Genomic DNA, 12,486 nt, shown 5'->3' on the forward strand with positions numbered 1-12,486 from the left:
CAGAAGATGTCCATCGTGTCCGGTGATATTATCTTGGCACCCTGCAGCAACAGAATGACCTCCTGAGTCATCATCTAGAAAATGGCACACCAGATATATTTAATGGAGTTTCTGAGGTCCAGGAAGAAATGGAAAGCTTCTGTTTTCTTTGTAACTATGAACAGGTGGGAGTAGAACCTCAGGCCTCATTCTGAAGGAAGGACAACTTAATATGGCCTTTCTAAGGAGTACAGTTTGGGTCTGTCAAAAGAGTGCTGTAGTGGCAGCATGCTCCCTGAGTGAAGCCCTTTCTGGGAGAGAGCCTAAGATCTCTAAAACATGGCTTACTACAACCTTATCTACAATCCTCAGACTAGAAGAAATTCCATTAACCATGTTCTGAGATTGCTGGCCAAAAGAAGACCACCCTTTTAACTGGGAATCTAGGATGGAATATCTCTGCTCCTTAAGAGAGTGCAGCCTAAGTCACACCATCCTGCCCAAGCACTCAGCTGTAGCTATACCATTAGGTCAGACAAAATTAGAACTTATCCACATAGCAGCCCACTGTGGTATCACAGAAAGGGATATGACCAACAAGCCCACACTCATGGAAGGCTGAATGCTTTTCCAATGCCTGATTCACGAGGACGGACTGGAACTTGGACAGGTAAGAAAATAATTGAGGGCTGTAAGCTCCTACAAGTTAGAGGAGAACACTGTCCTGGCCGCCATGCCAAATCAATGTGTTATGATTATTTCAGCCCTGTACGAACAAAGTCTGGATACCTGGTCAGACTGTCATGACATTCAGTCAGATGCCTTCAGAGGGAGTTCACCTTTTGAGAGTCACAGGATTAGAATCTAGATGCTTACAGACTGCATACATGACATTTTGAGGAGAAGACCCATAGAAAGGATGACCTAAGGATGCTCCTTCTCCTTCTTCTTCCCCAAATATTTAAGTAACTTGGAGGGGATAAAATGGAAACCAGCAGCCAGTCCATGGTAGACTTCATCAGCTTCAACGTATCTCAGAAGGGTCATCCAGACAGGAAAACTTAAATGTCCTTATTCATCTCTCTGGGTCATTTGACTCACTTGTTGGAAGTTGAGAGGGAGGGAGACTCCCACTCCATCTACCTCTGGAATGGGCATTGCTAATGCATGGATTTTATTTATTTATTTATTTAACATTTGTTAACTGGGAATGTCCGACTTGGAACAAAGCCAATTTTCAGCAGAGGCCCAGGGAGAAACGCTCCAGATGCATGTCTTTGTAACGTGGGAGGAAACCGGAGCACCCGGAGGAAACCCACACAAACGCAGGGAGGACTTGCAGACTCTACACAGAGGGCACCCCAGCCGAGAATTGAACCAGAGAACCTGTTGCTGTTAGGCGACAATGCTACCGCTGTACCACTGCGCTGTCAATGCATGGATAATGTATGTGGACTCAATTGTGAGACTGGTGGTACTAGATGAGAAAGACCTATGCTCAGGGATATGCCTGCCAATGGCAGCACAGAAACTACCACGGCATGTACTGGCTCTTGTGTCTGCATCAGTTCATGTTCCCCAGAAATATGTTCCAGTACCCACATGGACAGGACCCACCAGTCATCAAAGATTTACATGATGTCTATGCCATGAACCACTATTCCTGGTATAGAAAGTCCTGGTATGCCTTGCTCACCCTGGACCATCAAGCCCTGCTGGAGCTGTGGGAGAGGAAGGCCTGGGGAGAACAATTCTCAGTCTGCAGTAGTGCCACCAAGCTAAGGACATGTGACTTAAGGGGCCACTCCCCAGGGTCAGGTTGGTCATGGGCTTGCTCCAGTACATACACAGTGCAATGCAACCTGAAAAGAGGCTGCCAAGGATACATCTTCTCCAGGCCTCTGGTAATCTACTGCAGTAGAGGATAAACCCAACTCAAGCCATTGCAATTCAAGGACTAGGTTATGAGACATGAGTGCAGAAGGCCATTTTCACAGTGGACTTTTCTCCAGCAGGTACAACTGATGACTGACTTCTGACTTTCAATTCTTCTGCTTCTTTTGGCTTTTCCTGGTTAGGTCTCGCCACAGCGGATCATCTGTCCACTCATGATTGGCAGTGGAGTTTTACGGTGTCGAGTTGTCAGCCCGGTTCCCAACCTTCCACAGAAGACACACACACGCACGCACTCATGCCTAGGGCCAGTTTAGAGCATCCAATCCACCTACAGCATGCCTTTGGGATGTGGGAGGAAACCAGAGCACCCAGAGGAAACCCACGTGACCGCAGGGAGGACATGCAGACTCCACAAAGAAGGCACCCCAGCCGAGGATCGAACCAGAGAACCTTTTGCTGTGAGGTGGCAATGCTAACCACTGCACCACCGTGGCTGTCCATTCTCTAGACCTTTCAATGCTGGTCTGAAAAAGCTTTGATGCTATGTGTGGGATCGTCCCAATGATCCATGTACTGAGCATTTTCACAGCCACCATTTTGGGTACCAAGACAGGCCAAGAATATTTCTCTGAGGAGGTAGTCTCATTAAATTTCTGGCAAATATAGCAGTGTTTTATGAGATTATCCTATCCTATGTAACAGAGGTGATGTCAAAGTGAGTGCTGGCTCTTTATTTGGTGGCCTAGCAAATATATTGAAGGATTTGGTGATCTAGGCACCAAATAAGATAACTTACCACACCATAAGTCAGGATCAAGAGCTGAGCTGCTCTTGCAGAGTAGCAGAAAGGATTTGCAATGTTCAGGAGTAACACATGCTTCTCTAGTGTGGTGTATTATTTAGTCATCAGCACTGCGTAGGTAGCACGTGCCTCACAGGAACACAGCACTGCGTAGGTAGCACATACCCCACAGGAACACAGCACTGCATAGGTACCGCATACCTCACAGGAACACAGCACTGCATAGGTAGCACATATCCAACAGGAACACAGCACTGCGTAGGTAGCACATACCTCACAGGAACACAGCACTGCATATGTAGCACATACCTCACAGGAACACAGCACTGCGTAGGTAGCACATACCCCACAGGAACACAGCACTGCGTAGGTAGCACATACCTCACAGGAACACAGCACTGCATAGGTAGCACATACCCCACAGGAACACAGTACTCCATAAGTAGCACATACCTCACAGGAACACAGCACTGCATAGGTAGCACATACCTCACAGGAACACAGCACTGTGTAGGTAGCACATATCCCACAGGAACACAGCACTGCGTAGGTAGCACATACCTCACAGGAACACAGCACTGCGTAGGTAGCACATACCTCACAGGAACACAACACTGCGTAGGTAGCACATACCTCACAGGAACAATTCCCAAATGAAATGGAAGGATGGATGACCACAGTGGCAGACCCAGCAGAGATGTTGCACAGTGTTAGATGATAACCACACTGCCAAGATTTTCTATAAGAGTCCTTTGTAGACAATATGTAAAAAGGCAACTACATTACTGTTAATGTTGGTCAGTGAAGGTCTTCATCTCCAAACAAGTCACATTTTGCAGAAATGGTTTTGAATCTGACAGCTTGTGATGGCAAACTGTGAATCATTGACTCACATAAGCAGACCAGAGCAGTGAAAACACCTTGAAAGTTTTTAAATGTGTGCCTATTCTTCCAAATATTTTAGTAAACACTAAATAAAAAACAACTTTATTGACATAACTGCATCTGTTTCACACTTGCAGAGCTACAGATGGTCAGTATTCACTAAACTGTTTGCAATTTTATACACAGTTGATAAAATGGTATTTCAGCTTAGCTGCAAACTTTACTTTATATGAATACCTTTCACTATAACGGGAATGTTTTATTTCACTAAAATGTTTTAAATAACTGTTGTGATCCCTTTCCCCAATCCCAAGTGAGCATCCAGTCTTGGTCTCTTATCAGTCCATCTATTCTTCCCCCAGGAATCACAGTCATGATTAAATGAGGTTAGGATTTTTATTTTTGGGTTGTACTTGACTCCTTGCCCCATTACTCAGTCAGCACGGTCATGATTACACAAACTTAGGATTTTTCTTGGTATAATTATGTCTCCATACAGTACAGTTTTGTACCTACCATAAATGTAGATGTCCGATAGATATGCAACTGCAGTCATAACATATGGGTTGTCCTGCCTCAGTCAGCCCTCAGTCGGCTGGATTCCAAAGTCTGGGTCCGGCGTCGGCTGGTGTTGCCTCCTCTCCGTCAGAACGGCTGGAGTATAAAGGCATCGGCCGACGCCATCTTCTTCAGTGTTTCTTGCCCCAGATGCCAGGTGCCCTCCTAGGAAGGCTAAATTTGGTGAATGGATAAAGAATTCCAGACATGCACAACAGTAATAAACAGATACACCATAGAGATACCCCCCAGCTAATAGGAATAGTGGTAGTGGACCCATAAAGAAGGATGCAGAGGGGTAGGAGGGTGGGAGAATCCGACTGCAGTTGCATATCTATCGGACATCTACATTTATGGTAGGTACAAAACTGTACTATGTCCTTCAAGAATGCAACTGCAGTCATAACATATGGGTTGAATACCATAGCCAAGCTGGGGGTGGTTGGAACTAAGAAAGTGATGATGTAGCTAAAATGCCCTGCAGGACTGCTGAAGCAAAGCCTGCTCGGGATCTGAAGTATAAAGGCAGGTTGTAGTGCTTGGTAAATATGCACGGAGCTCCATGTAGCAGCCTCTAGAATGTCCTTTGTAGCCACTCCTCTTAGGAAAGCTGTGGATGTGGCTATAGCTCTGGTGGAGTGTGGCCTAATATTGGCTGGCACACCTTTTCCATGAAAGGAATAGCAGAATCTGATGCAGTGTCCAATCCATTTGGAAATTGTTTGTTTGGAGATTGCTTTTCCTTGTACTCCAGCAGCATAGGCTACAAGCAGTTGGTCAGACTTTCTGGTGGCCTTAGTTCTGTCCAAGTAGTAGCGTAGTTGCCTGTGTATGTCCAAAGTATGCAGCAGTGCTTCCCCCTGTTTTGAGGATTGGGGAAGAAAGTAAGCAGGTGAATGGCTTGATTTAGAGACACCCTGGAAATTACTTTTGGCATGAATGAAGGATTGGTTCTTAGAGAGACTCTGTCCTGATGAAAAATGAGAAAAGGAGGTACTGCCATGAGTGCCTGTATCTCCGAGACTCTTCTTGCTGATGTGATTGCCAATAGGAAAACTGTTTTCCATGAGAGAAATTGCATTTCTGAAGTTGCTGCTGGTTCAAAGGGAGGAAGAGTTAATTTTTCCAAGACGAAGTTGAGGTCCCATGCAGGTACTGGCGGTTTCCTGGGAGGTTTGATATTCTTTATCCCCCTTAGGAACTGTCTTAGCAAAGGATGTGAAAACACAGGTGGATCACAATTGTATTTTGCTGAGATTGCTGAGGCATGAATCTTTATGGAAGAATATGAGAGACCAGTATGAAACATTTCTGCCAAGTATTCCAATATCTGAGGTATACTCAATACTGTTGTATCCTGACCCCTGCTAGCATTCCAGATGATGAATCTCTTCAACTTGGCTGAATAGGTTTTTCTGGTGGAAGGTCTACGTGCTTCCAGTAAGATCTCTTGAACTTTTTTGGAAAGAGAGATATCGGAAGGAGTTATGGTAACCTCCAGGCTGTCAGATGCAATGTTTTCAGGTTTTGATGAACCGTCCTGTAATTGTGTTGTGTTAGAAGCAGAGGCCATAGGGGCAGAGGCCACGGTTTGGTCCGAGTTATGCTCAACAGCAATGGGTACCAGTGCTGCCTTGGCCAGTCTGGAGCTATCAAAATGCCTGTTGGTTGTTCTGCCTTGATCTTCAGTATCACCTTGGTCAGCAGTGGTAGAGGAGGGAATGCATAAATTGATAGGGACTTCCAGCTGAAGGAGAGAGCATCCATTTTCCAGGCTAGAGGATGGTGGGTCCTTGTACAGAACTTTTCCAGGTGATGATTCATGTGAGAAGCAAAGAGATCTATGTCCGGTCTTCCCCATGTCCTTGTTATTTGTGAGAAAATGTGAGGATGCAGCATCCATTCGTGTGGATCCAAGAAATTTCTGCTCAGCTTGTCCGCCAGTACATTGTCCTTGCCTGGCACAAACTGGGATTGCAGATGTATGTTCAGACTTAGGGATTTTTCCCAGAGAATCATTGTTAGTCTGCAGAGGGGATAAGAATGAGTGCCTCCCTGCTTGTTTATATACCACATGACAGTGGTGTTGTCTGTCCTTATTAGCAAATGCCCTTGTTGAAGTGATTTTTCGAAAGTCTCGATTGCATGTATCACTGCCAACATCTCTTTTTGGTTTATGTGCAGATGCCTTTCCCTTGGTGTCCATTGACCTTGAATGCATCTGCCCTCCATGTGCGCCCCCCATCCATGGTCTGAGGCGTCTGTTGTAATCATTTGGCCTGCTTGAGGTTTGTTGAAAGACATGCCTTTGTTTAACTGACTTGCTTGAGCCCACCACAAAAATTCTCTTTGCAGACATGGAATGAGTGGGATTACGTCCTCTAGGCTTTGGCTGTGTTGGGACCATAAGCTTTTAAGTACCATTGCAGCTTTCTCATATGAAGTCTTGCCAAAGGTATCAGAAGAATGCAAGATGCCATGAACCCCAGGGCCTGCAGGATTTTCCTTGCAGTCAGCTGGGAGAGCTTTGCTAGGCCTTTGAAGTACTCTGGTAACTGCTGTTGTTTTTCCTCTGTGAGATAAGCCATCTGTGTTTTTGTGTCCAGTTTGGCTCCTAGGAAAATAATCTGTTGGGATGGCAGAAGTCTTGATTTCTGAATGTTGACTGTGTATCCCAAGGCCTGTAGCAATTGAATGACATAGTCCAAGTTTGCTATCAAGGTTTGCTTGTTGTCTGCTTGTATGAGGCAGTCGTCCAGGTAGGGGTATATTTGAATCCCCTGGAGTCTGCAGTGTGCCACTACTGATGCCAGGCATTTCATGAACACTCTGGGCGCAGTAAACAAGCCAAACGGCAATGCTGAGAATTGATAATGCTCTGTCCCTGCAAGAAATCTGAGGTATCTTCTGCAGCTTTGTCTGACTGGGACATGCAGGTATGCCTCCTTGAGGTCCAGAGTGACCAGCCAAGACTCCTTGCCCAGCATGGGAAGGAGTTGCTGCAACGTCAGCATTTTGAACTTTGGCACAATGAGATAAGTATTTAGAGTAGACAAGTCCAGTATACGTCTCCATTTGTTTTCCTTTCTTGGAACAAGGAACAGTCTTGAATAAAATCCCTGGCCTTGTTCCTGTGGAGGGACGTTTTCTATTGCTTTTATATTTAACAGCTTTGAAACTTGAATGAGTGCCTCTGCCCTTTGATGAAGTGGCAGGTTTGGCATGCCTTGTCTTATTGGTAAAGTATGGAAGTGGAATCTGTAACCTTTGCCTATTAAATCCAGAATCCAGTTGTCCTTGGTTAAGATATGCCAGTTTTTTGAGAATAAGGATAATTTTCCGCCCAAAGGTGCTTCTTTTTGAGCCTTTGTAGACGGTATGAAAGTCAAGTCATTGTAGTTGTCCTTGTGGTGCAGCTGGACTGCCTGCGCCACTTCTTTGATTTGGTGGTTGCCATTGGCGGCCCCTGTAGGAGCCTCGGTATTGCCCTCTACCTCGGGCACGCCTGTTTTTTCCCCTTTGAAACTTGTCAGTGTCTGGAAAGGACCAATTCTTTGAAGGCCAATTCCTGCTGAATCTGGGTGGCTGAACCTGAAGGAAATCCTTGACTGTCTGTACTGATTTAGCTTTTTCCTCAATGGACTTCAACACATCTTGTGCATTAGCACCAAAAAGCTTCTGTTTTTCCAGAGGTGCATCAAGTAACTTTACTTTAACATGGTCTGGCAGTGGCTGTTCTTTTAACCAAGCATGTCTACGTATAACAGCCCCAGTCATAGCTGCCCTACATGAAGCCTCCAATGCATCATAACCACACTGAAGAAAATGATTGCTAACCTGCTGAGTGTTATGTACTAGATCCTGCAATGCCTTTCTATCAATAGGCTCAGGAGAGGCTAGCTTTTTCTGTAAATCATCCAGTAAAAAATCCTGGTACTGAAACATATGAAAAAGGCAGTTAAGTGACCTCATGGCCAGGGTGGTAGAGGTATAAACTTTTTTACCCCATCTCTCCAGGGACCTAGCTTCCCTATCCACTGGCAGTGGATTCTTGGCTGTGGAAGTAGCCACTCCCTTGGGGCCCTGTGAAATAGTTTCCAGATCCACAGCATGGGCCTTAAAGAGATGTTTGTGGGTGTCAGGGACCCTATAATATCTGTCTGGCTTGACAGGAGCAGGAGGGAGAGAATCAGGGTTAGCACTGGAGTCGGAGAAAACATCATCCAGGACATCCATAACTGGAGGGATAGCTAAAGGTCTGTGCTGGGGTAGCTTGAGGAAGGTACGTAGCCTTTTCCTGGAATCAGAGAATTCCTGACCCTGCCATTTAAAATGCTCCCTCATAGAGTGTAGGACTTCACCGAACGAAAAATCCTCTGGAGGAGAGGCAGAGGGAATAGATTCCTCAGCATCAGAGTCCTCATAGGCCTGGAAGGATTCTTCTTGGGTATCTGAAGGCTCAGAATCCCCAGAGGCTTCATCTGAAGAGAGGTTGTCGGCCTGCTCAGTTCTGGGCCTTTTCTCTGCAGGCGGCTGAGAACCTCTGTCTGGATGAGGCTGAGAGCCCCTGATAAGAGAAATAAGATCTGCAGCAAGAGACATGATCTGTTTATCAGAAGAAGGGACCTGGGCAGTAGGTTTAGGATGGGCCTTGGCCTGGCTGGCGGCCTTAGCACGTGCAAAGGCCTTGATGGACATGGATACAGGAGGCCTAGCTGCCCCACGTGCAGGAGTAACCTTGTCCACAGGAATGGTGTCGAGTAGATCCAGAACTTCGGTTTCTGGAGGAAAGTCAACAACCAGCACCGGTGTAGACTCAGAGACCAAAGGACGAGTTAACGCTGTGTCATCGGCCTGGAGCGGTTGAATTACTGCTTCCAAAGGGACCGAAGCACTCGCGGAGGGTTTAGGAGGAGTATCGATGGAGGACACGGGCCGAGGATGTCGGTCCCGGTCCTTTCATTTTTTGGAAGATTGAGTAGTCGGTTGTTCCGACGGCATGATATAAGCGAAAGATTCACCGAAAAAGTCTTCAGCAAATTCTGCCCGGCGCCTGAGAGTGCGCTTATTAAAGCAAGCACAGGCAGCACAGGCCGAGACGTCGTGGTCTGGGCCCAGGCAAGATAGGCAATAAGAATGGAAGTCCTTATGAGGTATTTGTTTACCACAAGACAAACAATTATTAACTTTCTCAATTTGTTCTGACATCGGCTGAGGCAAGAAAAAATGTTCCCCAATGGGGTACTTAGCTTTTAGATGACTTCGGTACTGAAAACACAGGAGCTGACCGACCGGCACTTGCGAACTGCTTCTGCTTCGGGCACCACGCGGCAAGAAAGACTGAAGAAGATGGCGTCGGCCGATGCCTTTATACTCCAGCCGTTCTGACGTCGGAGAGGAGGCGACACCAGCCGACGCCAGACCCAGACTTTGGAATCCGGCCGACCGAGGGCTGCCTGAGGCAGGACAACCCATATGTTATGACTGCAGTTGCATTCTTGAAGGACATTGGTGTGATGCAATGTCCACTAAGCTGTACCCCAGAACAAGTTTTTTCATATACCCAAGAGGCTCAGCTACACCTCACAATATTGTCTGGTGTTCTCATACTCTTTAAAACCCTATGTCTATGGAGATACACTCCTGGGCCTTATACCAGACGGTGTTCCTGAGAAGGGACTCATCAACCTCCACAGGATGGGCAACACAGTTATGCCCACTTACTCTAATCCTTCCCTGACCGGCTACTCCAGTGCCCAGGATGTTGTCAAAAATAAGTGATAATAGGAGCAATGAGGACCAGCACCTGTCCACTGTAAAAACAAATTAACTATAAAGCTTTTCTGAAACAAAAACTACAACAAACTTTTACAGGTTCACAGCTGCTGGGTTGGTGAGGAATACTCAGTTGCTGAAAGGAAATTAGCATCCGTTGGCTGAATAAACATTATCTTTTAAACAATAACTGTGATTTTTTGATTACCTCAAGACAAAGGAACAAAGGATACATACAGCTGCTGAGTTCTTCAAGCTGAAACAAGAACAGAAAACACTTCATTAAAATGCACATAATAGCAAGAAACCAACAATAACTGTATTTTAAGCCACTTTGAAATCATGCATGGTATTTTCTCAAAACAGTTAAACAATGTCTACATTCAGTGCTGCCAGTTATTTCCACTAGATGACATCTGCCTGGACTGCTGGATACCTGATTTTGGTTGACCTTGGAAAATGAGAGAGAGAGAAATCCCACTTGCTGTTCTTCTCAGGGATAGTGGTCGAGGTTTACTGATGAGGCCGTGACCTCGGGCTACGCTAACGAGCACAACACTTGACTCACTCAGCCTGTTTGTAGGTAGTGTCTGAACCAAGACAAGCACTGTGAAATGATGCCACTGGAAGCCATTCTGTGTGGCAGAACACAAGAAGGGGTAAAACACAAGCAGTGGTAAAACCTATGGCTGCTAGTTTGTTGGAGCTTCTGTTCTTACAGAGTTACCTGGGTAAGGGGCAGTGCTGTCAGACAGCACCTAAACATCAGCCGGCATGAAGTAGATAAACACCATGATCAACATGATCAATAAAATATTAGAACCACGGGTTACTGTGAGGTGTACCGCAGGGTGGGCTGTCTCTGCTGTCATGTTAAATACTATTGAGGCATTCTGGGACAGCAGCATCTGCTAATTAGGCATATGCTCTCCCTAACAATGCCTGTAGTAAAGCATTTATGCAACCAAAACTTCTAGGGAGTTGAGAGGACAGTTGTGTTGGGGCTGTATGTGCAGGTGTATGTATGTGTCTGACTGCATTCGTGAGTGTATGTCTAAGTGTGTGTCTGTCTTGAGGTTACAGTAGGGGAGGTTATTTGGGGATTGATGGGGAAGGTGTGTGTGTGTGTGTGTGTGTGTGTGTGTGTGTCTGTGTGAATTGTGAATGGATGAGTGTGCTAGTGAGTGTGACTTGTTGAGGGGGGACTATGTATGTATGTCTGTGTATCTGTGTCTCTGTGTGTGTGTGTGTGTGTGTGTGTGTGTGTGTGTGTGTGTGTGTGTGTGTGTGTGTGTGTGTGTGTGTGTGTGTGTGTGTGTGTGTGTGTCTGTGTGAATTGTGAATGGATGAGTGTGCTAGTGAGTGTGACTTGTTGAGGGGGGGACTATGTATGTATGTCAGTGTATCTGTGTGTCTGTGTGTGTGTGTGTGTGTGTGTGTGTGTGTGTGCGTGTGCGTGTGCGTGTGCGTGTGTGTGTGTGTGTGTGTGTGTGTGTGTGTGTGTGTGTGTGTGTGTGTGAATGGATGAGCGTGCTAGTGAGTGTGACTGTGTGTGTGTGTGGGGAATGAATGTGTGTGTGTGTCTATAAGTGTGATTGAGTGAGAGAGGCAGTTTGTGACTGAGTGTGTGTGTTGGGGGGGTTGTTATACCTCTACACTTCCAGAGACTAGTGAGGAAAATCCTGCAAGATTTAGGGGGGTACTAGACACAAGGGACACTTTACATTAAAAGTTAATAAAACAAAATTCCATCACAGACGATCCAGGTCAGAAGGAAGACTAGACAGCAGAAGAACCACCATACAGCATGCCATAAAGGCACTAAAAAAGATTCAAACCTTGTACCATCAGCACTAACACACACAGCCTATTAGGGCTCTATGTCACCATTAGACACCAATAAAATAAGTAAAATTGTATCATAGGTTCATAGGTTCATACTAGGCTATCTGCCCGAGGGCATTTACAAGCCTAGCCCATAGTTTTGTGGCTTACGCCACCCCTTTAGTATGGGGAACTATACCCATTATTTTGCTGTGCCTCTGTTGAGCAGTGACACTGAGGTAATCCCTGGGGTATATCTGCGATCTCCCATCCATTGGTCAAGATTTCTCTTGAACAAGGCCAGCGAGGTGCTCTGCCTCACATATACCGGGATTTTATTCCACAGCATAGGGAGTCTTTGGGTGATATCCACCTGTAAAATATTATCCAAGTCTTTAAAAATAAAGGAAAAAGACTGAAGTAAAAGGGAGAAGTCTGAAACTGTGGCCCTTTTCAAACAGGAGCATTGACCCAATACACTAACAAATCAGTTAGTGTAGCAAGGATTGTTCTACCTTATAGGGGGTATGAAACACTATTGTGTGACATTATAACGGACTGCAACAGCTCATGAGTTGTGAGGGACAAGACAGGTACAAGAGACATCAGCAAGCGTCCTGTAAAATCTGGGACAGTTGAGGGAGATGATGATGTGTCCATGTTGGGGTAGACTTCAGGACAAAGCTGGAAGGAACACTAGCTGACACTAGGAAGAATGTTTAAAGTATTTCTTGGATTCAACTAAAAAGTTAATAAAAGAACAGATC

General features: G+C 45.7%; 1 protein-coding gene across 2 annotated transcripts in view; it reads right to left on the reverse strand.

Annotated features, from left to right (window-relative positions):
* CCDC28B (coiled-coil domain containing 28B) overlaps window positions 1–12,486 on the reverse strand; it is a 191,391-nt gene that overhangs the window by 15,331 nt on the left and 163,574 nt on the right. For both annotated transcript variants that reach the window (XM_044082596.1, XM_044082588.1), the window contains exon 5: window positions 10,129–10,151. In XM_044082596.1, coding sequence (XP_043938531.1) covers window positions 10,129–10,151 — 23 coding nt within the window. The remainder of the gene's footprint in view (window positions 1–10,128; window positions 10,152–12,486) is intronic.

The sequence above is a fragment of the Protopterus annectens genome, chromosome 1.part1, assembly GCF_019279795.1.
Source record: "Protopterus annectens isolate FY-2018-M chromosome 1.part1, PAN1.0, whole genome shotgun sequence".
In the NCBI taxonomy this organism is placed as follows: Eukaryota; Metazoa; Chordata; order Ceratodontiformes; family Protopteridae; genus Protopterus; species Protopterus annectens.